This window comes from Cetorhinus maximus, chromosome 4 (genome assembly GCF_964194155.1).
Source record: "Cetorhinus maximus chromosome 4, sCetMax3.hap1.1, whole genome shotgun sequence".
NCBI lineage: Eukaryota > Metazoa > Chordata > Chondrichthyes > Lamniformes > Cetorhinidae > Cetorhinus > Cetorhinus maximus.
The window spans coordinates 135,432,486-135,444,918 of record NC_135882.1 but is presented as its reverse complement, the minus strand read 5'-3'; the positions used below and the strand labels follow the sequence as shown (position 1 = coordinate 135,444,918).

The 12,433-nt window shown below is 43.3% G+C and overlaps 1 protein-coding gene across 2 annotated transcripts in view; it reads left to right on the top strand.

Moving 5' to 3' along the window:
* Positions 1–355: 355 nt before the first annotated feature.
* Positions 356–12,433, top strand: part of wnt3a (wingless-type MMTV integration site family, member 3A) — a 92,707-nt gene continuing 80,629 nt past the window's right edge. Inside the window, exon 1 of one of the 2 annotated variants that reach the window (XM_078539732.1) lies at positions 356–426. In XM_078539732.1, the coding sequence (XP_078395858.1) occupies positions 356–426 (71 nt within the window). Of the gene's footprint in view, positions 427–964; positions 1,207–12,433 lie in introns of those variants that run through there. The other variant, XM_078539733.1, reaches the window with a different exon arrangement.

The following is a 12,433-nucleotide window of genomic DNA, read 5'->3' as shown; positions in this document are numbered from 1 at the left end:
CAGGCTGTAATGAGTCTTAAGGTATTTCTTCCCAGCTAGTTGTCTGGGATAACGAGCTTTCTCTTGATTGACAGTTGCTGACTGTACAATCATCCTGCTCCCTGTGGCAATGAATCCTGATTGGACACCCTTCGTCAACTCTCCTTTTTTTGAGTTAATATTTTGCTCTGGCATAATTTTGTCCCTATTGTTGTATTCCGTGCTTTGCGAATCACTGCCTATCTAGAATTTATTTTCATGTTGAATGGGATTTATTGAGCGATCACGAAAAGGAGACAGAGGGAAAAAAAATCATTAGCTCCGGTTCAAAGATCTTTTATTTAAAGAAGATTTAAAAAGCTGACTAGTTATGGAAATGAGTCTGTTTGGATATTACCTGGTTCTGCTGAACGTGAAGCAAGTCATGGCAAGTTACCCAGTTTGGTGGTAAGTTGAGAAAAGTTTCTCAACAGTTTTGTTTAAAACAAAGCTTTTACTTTGGGGTGTATAACTCACTAATTTCCTTCCTTGTAGATTTTTTTTGCTGGGCAGTGCTAATGTTTTATATATATTTATAATATATATATACACAGAAGGGGAGCGCGCGCTCGTTCTTTAATTCTCAGCATCCTCCAGTTATTTTGCTTACAGGAACAGTATCAGGTGTTTGAACCGCACAGCCCACTCTTAAATGCGAAGTAAGAGAGGGAAGAGGAGCGGAGGAGGCGGTAGACTCTGACACTTGATGCTTAAGGAGTTACTATTTCTTGTGTGTGTATGTATCTGTATATGTGTGTGTGTGTGTGTGTTGGTTTGTCAGTTGTTAGAACTATTTGCTTGGAGCCAAAAGAAAGTCAGGTAAGTTCAGACCTGACGCCGAGCTGAACTGAACGCTAAGGAAACGGAAGAGAGCTGGGCAGGGCTGGGCAGCAAACCCCGCAGTGACTTCAAATACATTGAGCGGTGCTGTGACGCCGGCTTGGCTCTCTGCAGATATCATAGATTGATAAATATATCGATTACACTTGGCTGGAAAGACAATGTGGAGTGATGCTGGGATCGTTCCGTGTCGAAAGATCCCCCCCAGAGCATAGAAAAAATGCGCCCGTTATAAAGAAGGGAATTCGGGGCTGAGACTGTTTTGACCTGGGCTTGAACATTGGGTTTGAAGACGGTCGTGAGTGTGAGCAGGTGTTTAAAGACGGGGTTTGGAGCCAAACGCGCAGTGTATGTATCTCCCTCTTACACACACACTCACTGCCTAGATGGTCACATATTCTCAATGCAGGTACATTTCCGTGTTTAATTCTCTCGGTTTTCCTGCTACATTTAATTTTTCTTTCATACTATCGATATTTTCTCGCTAGATCTGTGTAGTTCTGTCTACGTGTGTGTTTTGTCCATTTCTCCGAGATATAAAGCGAGAGGAGAATAGAGTTTAGCACCAAGTTTTCCATCACATCCGACAATTTCTCTCCGTCCTTCTCACTTTCTCTATATCCATCTCTCCCTCAGTTGTCTGGGATTTTATTTGATCTCCCCCAACCCTATTTTCTATTTACCCTCTGTATGGCTATTTTTTCATTCCTCCTCGTCGCTCAATCGCTGACTTTTCGTTGATCTATATGCTTGTTATCTTTTTTCTACATTGATTTCACGCGCTCTCTCTAGTTTCACGCTGTCTGTTTTCCCGGATCTGTGTTGGTTCCTCCTTTTACAATTTGCGGTGCACCCTGTCTATTTAGGTTGCCACCTGATCCTGCCCGGACAGAGGTATTGAATTGTCATTGTAACGGGCATAGCGAAAAGCTGACCTTCAACGCAGTGAGAAACGAGCTAACTCCTCTCAACTGGAGAGAAGGGAAGACAGCGAAAGAATGAAAGAAAGAGTAAGAGTGAGACTGAGATATAGAGAGAATGAGAGAGAGAGAGAGACATGCACAGAGATTGGAGAGTCACAAGGCGAAAGGATGAATCACAGATATGGAGATACAGAAAGAGACACGCACAGAGATATCGAGAGACAGTGAGGGTGGGGTACACAGAGATACCGAAAGACATGAGAAGAGAGAGGGGAGAGATGTGAGTATCGCACGCACATGCTAACACACCTACCGAAACCCAGACACAGTCACACAGGTAGATAAACATCAGGTGTACAGGAAGACAGTCAGAAACACATCTAATACATCTGCCTAAACCCACATATCTTTGCAGGTACAGACAATTTTATTTGTACCCAGACATGCACAGCCACACTCCGGAGAACTGAACTCTGAACCATGTGTCTAAACTCAGATGTACAGAACGTGCACACATCCACAAACACACAGAAACATATGAGTGATGTTTCAATTTTACAGATGAGGATCAGACTCATAAAGAGTACTGCTTTCACTTTTGGGCACTTGACCCCAGGAAGGATATAACACAAGAAGCCTTGGAGCGAGTACAATGCAGGTTCATAAAAAATATTTTTAAAAAGCTTAAATTTCATAAAGTCACATTAGTGTATTCTCTTGAGTTTAGATGATTGAGGGGCGATTTAACCGGGATGTTTGAAATGATACAAGGATTCAATAGGGTAGATAGAAGCTATTTTCTCTGGTGGGGGGAATCCAGAATAAAGTAGACAGACTTTTAACGTTGGAGCTATGCCGTTTAGGCACAGAATTAGGTCACCCTTTTCTCACAAAGGGTAGTGAAAATTTGGAACTCCCACTTCCAAAAGGCTGTGGATGCTGGGGGCCAGCTTTGAAGACTGAGATCAGTAGATTTTTGTTGGGCAATGGTATCAAGAGATATGGAATAAAGGTGTTTAAATTGAGTTGAGGTACAGATCAGTCATAATCTAATGGAATAGAGGACCAGGTACAAGAAGCTGAATGGTCTAGTCTTATTCCTCTGCAACATATTGCAATGGAAAATGCAAAGTGAGCATAATTTAATTAACCTTCCATAGTGCAGCTCACTTTAAGTGCAATGGTGTGCTGCCTTACAAAACCAGGAACACTGAAACACAATGACCCTGTAATTCTCTGGCTTATCACTCCTATCCCAACATAACTTTGCCATGTAAATGACAGTGCAAAGAAATGTCTGTTCTCAGCTGCTGATATTATTGCTAGAGGGTTTACAGGGTGCACAGTAAGTAATCATAGGGATATTCTGGCTTTGACATTCCATGTTTCTGGAAAATTTCTCTTTAATCACCTTTAAGGTTTAAGGAGGAAACTTGAATCATAGGAGAGAAGTATGATGGAGGGAAGATGTGTATAAGGTTAATGTTATAATAGTACTAGTTGGCTTCCTGTGGTATTGTTTCTGGAAAGCTGGGGGCAAGTTTTGTAACAGGCAGAGTGAGATTATCCAATCCGAATGGAGAATGTATTATTGTTAATTATTTCAATTCAAATGATGATTTTAAAAAAGGGGAAATGAATATACCATACAGTAAATGGTAAAGAGAAATTGAAATTAAATAAATATAATTGAAAATTGAGATGAAATCATGCATTAAATGTTCTCTATTATTATACAAATTTAGGAATGTGGAATAGGATATAAATGAAAAAATTTGAAATCTATATAATTAGGCATTTTAATATATTTACACATATATACTAGCAGCTCCTCATGCTATGTCAGGGGATATACTGTCTTACAACAATAGGAAGCTGTGACATGTCACATATGATGTGCAACCTGGACCATTGATTCACAGTGACTGAATGGCAAAATACAAAATATCCCAGTATGTGTGATACTTCCTGTTACTTTAGGAATCAAATTCCATTGCTCAGGCCAGTATTCTGTGAAAACTATATATGAGTAACCTTTTTTTTCCACATACAATCTTTTACTTATATGTGTTTAATGTTTATCCTAGTTTTGTGGCAAGATGATTTGCAAAGTGTACAAGATTGGAGATGAATACCGGAAAACAGCACAGGGGCAGTGAGGGATTAGCAACTTTGTAATTTGGTACAACAAAGGTGGGGTCGTTGAATTTTGTATTACTGGGGTTGAGGTTGTCTGGTTTGGCAGAATGGAGAGTAATCCTGCAGGTTGACACAAGTGTAGGGACAACCTAGGGTTTGGCAGAACCAAGGGTAGGAATTTGGGTTTGATTGACTGGTGGATTCTTAGCTTTTGTCAACAGTTGGGAGGAGCAGGGTGTGGATCTGACAACATGGCTTTGCAAGATTCAAAGAGATTTCTGCGGACACTGACTGAAATGTTTTGGTTTCTGGAAAATAAGTAATTACTGTTTTCCTCCAAAAAATAAATGTTCAGGCTGCATAAATAAACATACAGATTGCAGTCTGTTTCTGCCCCTCCAAAACAGTAAATAAACACTGCACTGTAGAATCACTTATTCCTAGAATTTTGCAGCACACTGGGCCCATTTGGCCCATTGTGCCTTTGCTAGCTCTCTGATGGACATATGGTTGTTTTCCTCTGCTCACTGCTCATACCCTATAAGTAATTATTTTACAGATACCTGTCCACTTCTTTTTTAAAAGCTCCTTGTCAATCACTTGAGGCTTTGCACATGGTTTCTCATCTCCCTCTTTCTCTCCTCTTACGCTTTCTCACTCTTCTGCTCTTCTCCTCTCAACTCTTCTGTTTGCTTCTTGCTGTCTTTCTTTCTTTTCTGATAGAGATGTGGTGTGGCAAGAAAAGAAACCACCAGACTACTGTTGGTGCTGCATTTGTGGCAAAGATTATGAGGAAAATGTGGCTCACAGCATTTCACTTTCTTTCCATTCCCCCAATCACTATTTTGTTCCCACAGCCCTCACCTCCATTGGACAGCACTGTACCTTTTCACCTTCCTATTACTAATTCCCCAACCTGGCACTTCCTTTACTCCTATTACTACCTCTACATCTTTCCCTTTGAAAGACCTGCGCTCCACTTGTATGCTCCCCTACCTCTTAAACCATTGTGCCCTTATACCATTCAATGACAGTCATTCTCCCCACAAGAGGCCATTAACCCCCATTTCTGCTCAACCCCCTCATACCCTCCTGTTTCATTCGGAAAGAAAGCAAAATAGTAGGGCAAGGTCTCCTTAATTAAGAAAGGATATAATTATATTCAAAGCAGTTCAGGGAAGGTTCACTTGACTGATTCCTGGGATGAAGGGGTTATCTTATGAGGAAAAGTTGGACAGATTGGGCCTGTATCCACTGGCATTTAGAAGAATGAAAGGCGATTTTATTGAAACATAAAAGATTCTGAGGGGACGTGACAGGGTGGATTCTGAGAGGATATTTCACCTTGTGGGGGAGTCTTTACCTAGGGGACATAGTTTAAAATTGGGAGGTCTCCCATTTAAGACTGAAGTGAGGAGAATTTTTTTTCTCTCAGAGGGTCGTTGGTCTGTGGAATTCACTTCCCCAGAGAACTGTGCAGGCTGGGTCATTGAATATATTCAAGACCGAGTTGGAAGGAGTTTCGATCAACAAGGGAGTCAAATGTTATGGGGAGTCTGGGGGGGTGCAGACAGGAAAGTGGAGTTGAGGCCACAATCAGATCAGTCATGATCTTATCAAATGGCTGAGCAGGCTTGAAGAGCCAAATGGCTTATTACTGCTCCTAATTCTTGTGTTCTTGTGACTGCATTCAACTTCTCCCAGAAGAAACAAACTTCAATGAAATACAAACCTAACTCTAGTGTCAGAATATTGAGCTCGGCAGACGGGCACGCCCGAATCAGCCGAGCGTAAAATGACGCGTGATGACGTTGGGCGAGCATCCCAATGTCATCGTGTAGTTTCACGATGGGAATTCGAACATCAGCTAGTGTCCTGGGGCACAGTGGTGAGGGCACTTCACAGTCATTGGAATAGCTGGCAGAGACAGAGAGTGCCCATGGCACCAGCAGTCGGAGGACTGCAGGGGACCTGGCACATGCTCAGTCGGTGTCTGATGATGTGCCTCTGGAGTCATCCGTGACGCAGCAGGGGCAGGAAATGCGGCCGGGTGTGCGGGAGCATCTCAGGGAGCTACATGAGGCTATACTTGGCTTGGTGTCTGTGGTGGAGGAGTCTACGCGGACGATCGCCAAAGCAATGAGCCACATGTCCGAGCGCCATGTGTCCTCCATGGAGAAAGTGGTGACTCTCGTGGAGAGGCTACTCCAGGAGACCCGTCAGGGCTTCCTGGGGATGCGCTCTGACCAGCAAGCCCTCACATCGGCATTGACCACAGCTGGTCATTGCCAATGTGGGAAATGGTCTGGGCATCAAGTTTCCCAGCTCGATGCCCATCCATCGATGGTGAGCAGGGAGGTCTGAAGCGACCTCATGTCCGCGCAGCAGCTGCCTGTTGTCTCTGCGAGCACCTCTCAGGGCTCTCTGGATGAGGGCAACAGCTCCTCCGCCCCTCTCCCAGTGACCGTTGCATCTGATGAGGCTGCGAATACTGGGGAGCTGCCAGCTGTGGAACTGGCAGCTCCCTCCCAGGCGGGGCCGGCACAGGCTCCACGGGCCAGAGGACACCTGCCAAGATCATCGAGGCCAACAGGACAGCAAGGTCAGCAGGCTGTCTCAGATGACACTCCAAGTGATGGGGCAGCACCCAGACATAGCATCTGGAAACAAAAACAGAAGGCACCTTAGACACACCACGGGTTTTTCACTGGTGCTTTTGTGTTGGCCGGAGATGAGGTCCTCATGATTTGTTCTGATTTGTAACACAATTGTCTTTGTTTTTTTGCATAAGTTTGTTTGCTTGACATATTAAATTCAGATATGTCACCATGACCAAGGGTACCTCTTTTCTTCTGCATGTGGATGGTTTCCAAAAATGTAGTGAGTGCTTTGTTGGACATTTAGCTTTATTAACAAGGCCCTTATTTAGTGTTCCTAACCTGGCAGATTTTGCACTTAGGTGTCGAGTATGGAGCCTACAGCCCAGGCTTGTCCTGGAGATCCATCTGTGGTGTGCTAGCTGAAGGTTCATTGGACTAAAGCCTCCCAGGTGTCCCTGCCTCCCTGCAGTATGCCCAAGTCAGCATCTACCCCTTCAGCATTTCCCTGTACATGCTCATCCTTGGACTCGCTGCTGGACTCATCGTGTGCTGCCGCAGCCATTGCGTTGATGTCTTCATCATCCACTGCGCCCCCTCTTTCCAGCACAAGATTGTGCAGAGTGCAGCATGCTACCACTATCACTGAGACATGATCTGGGGAGTACTGGAGTGCGCCCCCTGAGCGGTCCAGGCATCGGAAGCACATCTTGAGAAGACCGATGGCTCTCTCCACCACAGCCCTTGTGGAGGAGTGGCTCCTACCGCTGCTTAGCTTCTGTTCTTGGATGGCAGAGAGGCATCTTGAGCCACCTTCTGAGAGATCTCAGGCCCAATCATCTGACAAATATAGTTGACTGTCTCCCTTGAGAGATGGAGCCTCCTTCGACACTGCACCTCAGACCTATTGAGGTAGCTGCTTCGCCACCTGTATACCCTGGCGGCAGGATACTGGCATCTTCTGCGGCCCCTTCCGCTTTGGTTCACCTCTTGGCCCTGTGTCCCTTGCACCTGCGCCTGTCCTCCCAAAGGTGCCTCCCCTGGAGGTTGAATGTGCACTCCTGGCCTCCTCTCCCTTCTAGCCCTCCCTTCCTGCTGAGAGGAGCTGCCTCCAGTGCACAGTTCAACTTCCATCCCCAGGCTAAGGGAAGGTTTCCTGAAATCTGCAAGCCCAAAAAAGATTTCCCACTGCAGTGTGCTGACCTGAATGTTAAGAGTCCATAAAAAGCAGCTGGTATGTGTTTTGAAGTAATGCAGATCACACAGGCAATATCAGTAACTCTGAAAAATGAATACTTGACAATGCACACTCGTGACCCCATTGAGGCCTCTTATCCACCCATGGATGAGGTTTATACAAATGTGTCCTACCCACCTGCCTGTGCGCCGACCTGAAGCTTGCATGGGCGCCGAAAAATCAGTGTCAATTGGTGAGTCAAGGGCCTTAAGTGGCTCGATAATTAATGGCGGGCGCAGATCGGACATCATTGCGTGCCCACCCAACGAAATATCGCGATGGCGCGCAGTGATGTTGGGACGCTTGCCCGATATCACCATGCATCATTTTACGCGCGGACATGTGGGGCCCACCCCTGCACACCAACGGGAAAATTCTGCCCTATGTGTCTTCTTTCTATCACAGAGTTTAGTCTCGGCCTCCTTTTTGACTTCACTGCCAGCCAGACTTCTGTCAGATGCAAAATCAACTTGTCTTATTTCAGTAGTTGAGCTATCCATGACTGCATTATCTACTCGCACCTTGGAAAGTTCTTCGACTTTTTCTTTCAAAGCCTCTTTATCTTCATTTAGCTGTTTCTTCAGCTCTCCTGTCTTCTTATATCTGTTGGCTTCCCCCTGTAAACTTGAATATCGCTGCATCTTCTCTGCCAACTGGTTCTTCAGTTTATTCAGGGTGATGTTAAATTCTTCCTGTTTCTCTTTGTAATTTTCCAGAGGTACAAAATTTGCCCTGAGAGATCCTTGTAGTGTGTGAAGGTCTTTCAACAGGTTTTCCTTTTCTTTGCAAAGCTCACTTGCTTCATCTTGAACTCTGTCATTCAGCAGAGTTTCTTTAGTTTTATCCTGCTGTTTTCCCATGCTGTTGTTTAAGACAGTCTCCATTTCTTCAGGTTGCTGAATGTTTACACATTCCTTTTTGATCCTGTTGCAGTCCTTGGAATTTCCAGGCACTTTCGGAAGTACTTTGCCTTGTTCCTTTTTCAGCTCAGGAACTCTTCCAGCTTCTTTTGAAATCTCACTGGCCAAGCAAGGTTAATTTCCCTCAACCAACTTCGCCTAGAAGGCTTGGCCCTCTACCTTCTGATACCATCATGGGTAGTTGTGTCGATTGGTGTCTATAATGAACAGTTACTCTGGTGATACCTTTTATCTGGATTTCTTCACCTGTGTACATTTTCAACTTGGCAGATGTTTGTTTCAAATTTAATTGTTGATCACCTTTATTTAAATATCTGAAAGTGTGTTCTCCTTTTACAATGGTAGAAGCCCCCGTGTCCACTTCCATTTTTAAGGGTTTACCATTCACTTGCAATGTGACAATACTTGGCTCTGTCTTCCCAACTTTCATGTTGAATAATGGATAAATGTCAGAACAGGTTGTTTCTGGCTTTTCCACACCATATACTTCATTGGACTTTGTTTGTTGCCTGGAAGCATGTTTAAATCTCGCTTTGCAATGTTTCAGTATGTGTCCACTTCTGTGACAAAAATAACACTCTACCTTTTTAAATTGCCAGTTGTTTGGAGAATGATTGTTTCCATGTTGATAAAAATTAGTTTTCGATTTTGCTGCTAACCTGTTTCCTCTCATTTTTTGGTTAGCAGGGGCTGTTTCCCACTTTGGCGGAGTCCCGGCTTTTTGAGCCACTTTTGGCTGACTGTTCCCACCCAACTAGGAGAACAGTGCCATTTTGTGCCCCTTGAATCACTTGTGAGTCCCTTACAGCGCTTTCCATCGCAAGCGCTATTTCTAACGCTTTCTTAAAATCCAGATCCGCTTCAGCCAGCGATCTTTGCTGAATAGCATCCTCCTGCACACCACATACCAAACGATCCCAACAAAATCATGGGGGAGGAAAAAAGGAGAGCAATTCTCCTGTGTATTTGTGGGAGCAAGACCTACAATTTAATTCAAAACTTGATGGCCCCAGTATCCTAGATTCAAAGACTTTTGAGCATTTCATTCAGGGTTCACTGAAATCACAATATTACGTTAGTTGTTTTAATTTCACCACATCGGTAGCAATGGTCTCTCCTGGGGCTATATTCTGTAAATTGAACCTGAACCTCTGCATTGTGACCGAGGGCTTGGGTTGAAAATGTCCCATAACGAATTCTACTAATTCACTGAAAGTCTTTGAATCTGGGATACTGGGGCCGAATTAAATTGTTGGTCTTGCTTCCACAAATACTCAGGAGAATCACTCTCTTTCCCTCCCCCATGATTTTGTTGGCTTGAAAGAAGATTGCAAGACAGTCTATATATTGAGATGAGTCATCTGTGACTGGTTCAAAGAGATCGATTCCGCCAAACTGTGGATCTCGGATGAGTATATCTTCTTTTCTTTTAAATGAAATTAGATACTCACAATCGCTGGGTGAGGTACAGCACCGGATCTGATTTATCCTCGACACCAGTTTATTACAGAGTTGATTTTCCAGGCAACTTTACTTGGTGGACACAGTTAATTTTATTTACAAGATAGCAGCAGCAACTACACATGTGCATCAAACTCTATAACTAAAGATAAAAACAAAAAGCTAAAAGTTCTGCCGAAGGGTCGTGAAGACTCGAAACGTTAACTGATTTCTTCTCCACCGATGCTGCCAGACCTGCTGAGTTTTTCCAGGTAATTCTGTTTTTGTTCTATAACTAAAGAATCTCGTAGAGGTTCCCTGCACTGTTAACCCATTGGTTTACACAGATCATGTGATTTTACAACACAGGATTATTCTTAAAGTCTTATGTTTATCAGAACTATAATTACAACACTTCCCTTCCCTCAAGGATATTATGCTTCAGTTATACAGGGCATTGGTGATACTGCACCTCGAATACTGTGTGCAGCCTATTTAAGAAAGGATGTAAATGCATTGGAGGCAGTTCAAAGGATGTTTACTAGATCAATACCTGGAATGAATGGGTTGTCTTATGAGGAAAAGTTGGACAGACTGGGCTTGTTTCCACTGGAGTTTAGAAGAGTGAGGGGAGATTTGATTGAAGTATACAAGATCCTGAACGGCCTTGACAAGGTGGATGTTGAAAGGATGTTTCCTCTTGTGGGCGAGTCTAGAACTAGGGGGCACTGTTTTAAAATTAGCCGTTTTAGGACAGAGATGAGGGAAAGTTTTTCTCTGAGGGTTTTGTGACTTTGGAACTCTCTGCCTCAGAAGGTGGTGGAGGCGGGGTCATTGAATATTTTTAAGGCAGAAGTAGATAGATTCTTGTTAGGCAAGGGAATCAAAGGTTATCGGGGTTAGATGGGAACGTGGAAGTTGAAACACAAAAAGATCAGCCATGATCTCATTGAATGGCAGAGCAGGCTCGAGGGGCCAAATGGTCTACTCCTGTTCCTACTTCTTATGTTCTTATTCTCAGATAAAGTCCATCTCACTTTCAAATTTGCCATCATCACATTGCCCCTCAAAAAATCTGCCTTTGACCACTCTGTCCTTGACGACTACCACCTCTTCTCACATTTCCACAGATGTTGCCATACCTGCTGAGTTTTTCCAGCACTTACCATTCTTATTCTATGCAAATGCAAGTTGTTGTATCAGCCTAGATTATGTGCTCAAGCCTCTGGAGTGAGACTTGAACCCATATCCTTCAAACTCAGAGGGGACATTAGTAAACCAAGGCTGATTCCTAGGCATTTCTGCATTGCATTGAAACTAACCAGAAAGGCCTATCTTCAGTAGACCAAACGTAATGTAATATAATATTATGAATGTCATGGTCTGTAATGTACAGATCTCTACAAACAAGCCTTGTATTCCCTTTTCACTTTCAACACCTTGGAGACAGGAGTTTGTTTTTAAATTGAGAAAGCTTGATGCATGGTACCATCAAAATAGAAGAAAAGGTGAGAGAAATCAGCACAGGAGTGGTCAGAGAATTGATTCTTGCTGAGGCAATGGTGCAAGCAAAGGCCATTTCCTTCTTTGCTGTAAAAGAAGAAAAGGCAATTATATACACAACAAGAATCGATTGCCTTTTATTTTACTACTGAGATATCAAGGTCAAGCCCTATGGTGTAGTACAATAGCAAATCTGAGAGGAGTGGAGAAAAAAGGAAAAATAAGTTGTTAGGTAGAGCTGTGTTTTAAAATCTCTAGGAGAAAGGATGTTTGAGGGAAATAAGCAGTTCCATGGTGCTGAGATCCTGAGAAAGAATGATTTAGAATAGGGTTCTGTATCTTGAAATCTGGCTGTTTGAAATCTTAATGTGTTTGTATGCAACTCCTTTGTCATCATTTGGATAAAGTGAATGGATTAAGGTGAGTGAATGATTATATTTGTACTGCAGTGAATGCATAGCTATAATGGTGTTAAGACTAAATAAAGGACATTTTCATAGCATATTTCATTACCTCAGGACTTTCCAAAGCATTTTACAGCCAATTAAGTATTCTTGAAGTGAAGTCATTTTTGTAATGTAGGAAATGGGGCAGCCAAGTTGCACATAGCAACGTCCCACAACAGCAATGGGATAATGACCAGCTAATCCTACTTTTAGTGGTGTTATCTGCAAGATAGATATTCACCAGGACACTCAGGTGAACTCCCTTCCTCTTCTTTGAATAGTGCCATGGGACATTTTATATCCACCTGAGAGGGCAGACATGCCCTCAGTTTAACATCACATCTGAATTTCCTCAATACTGCACTGTAGT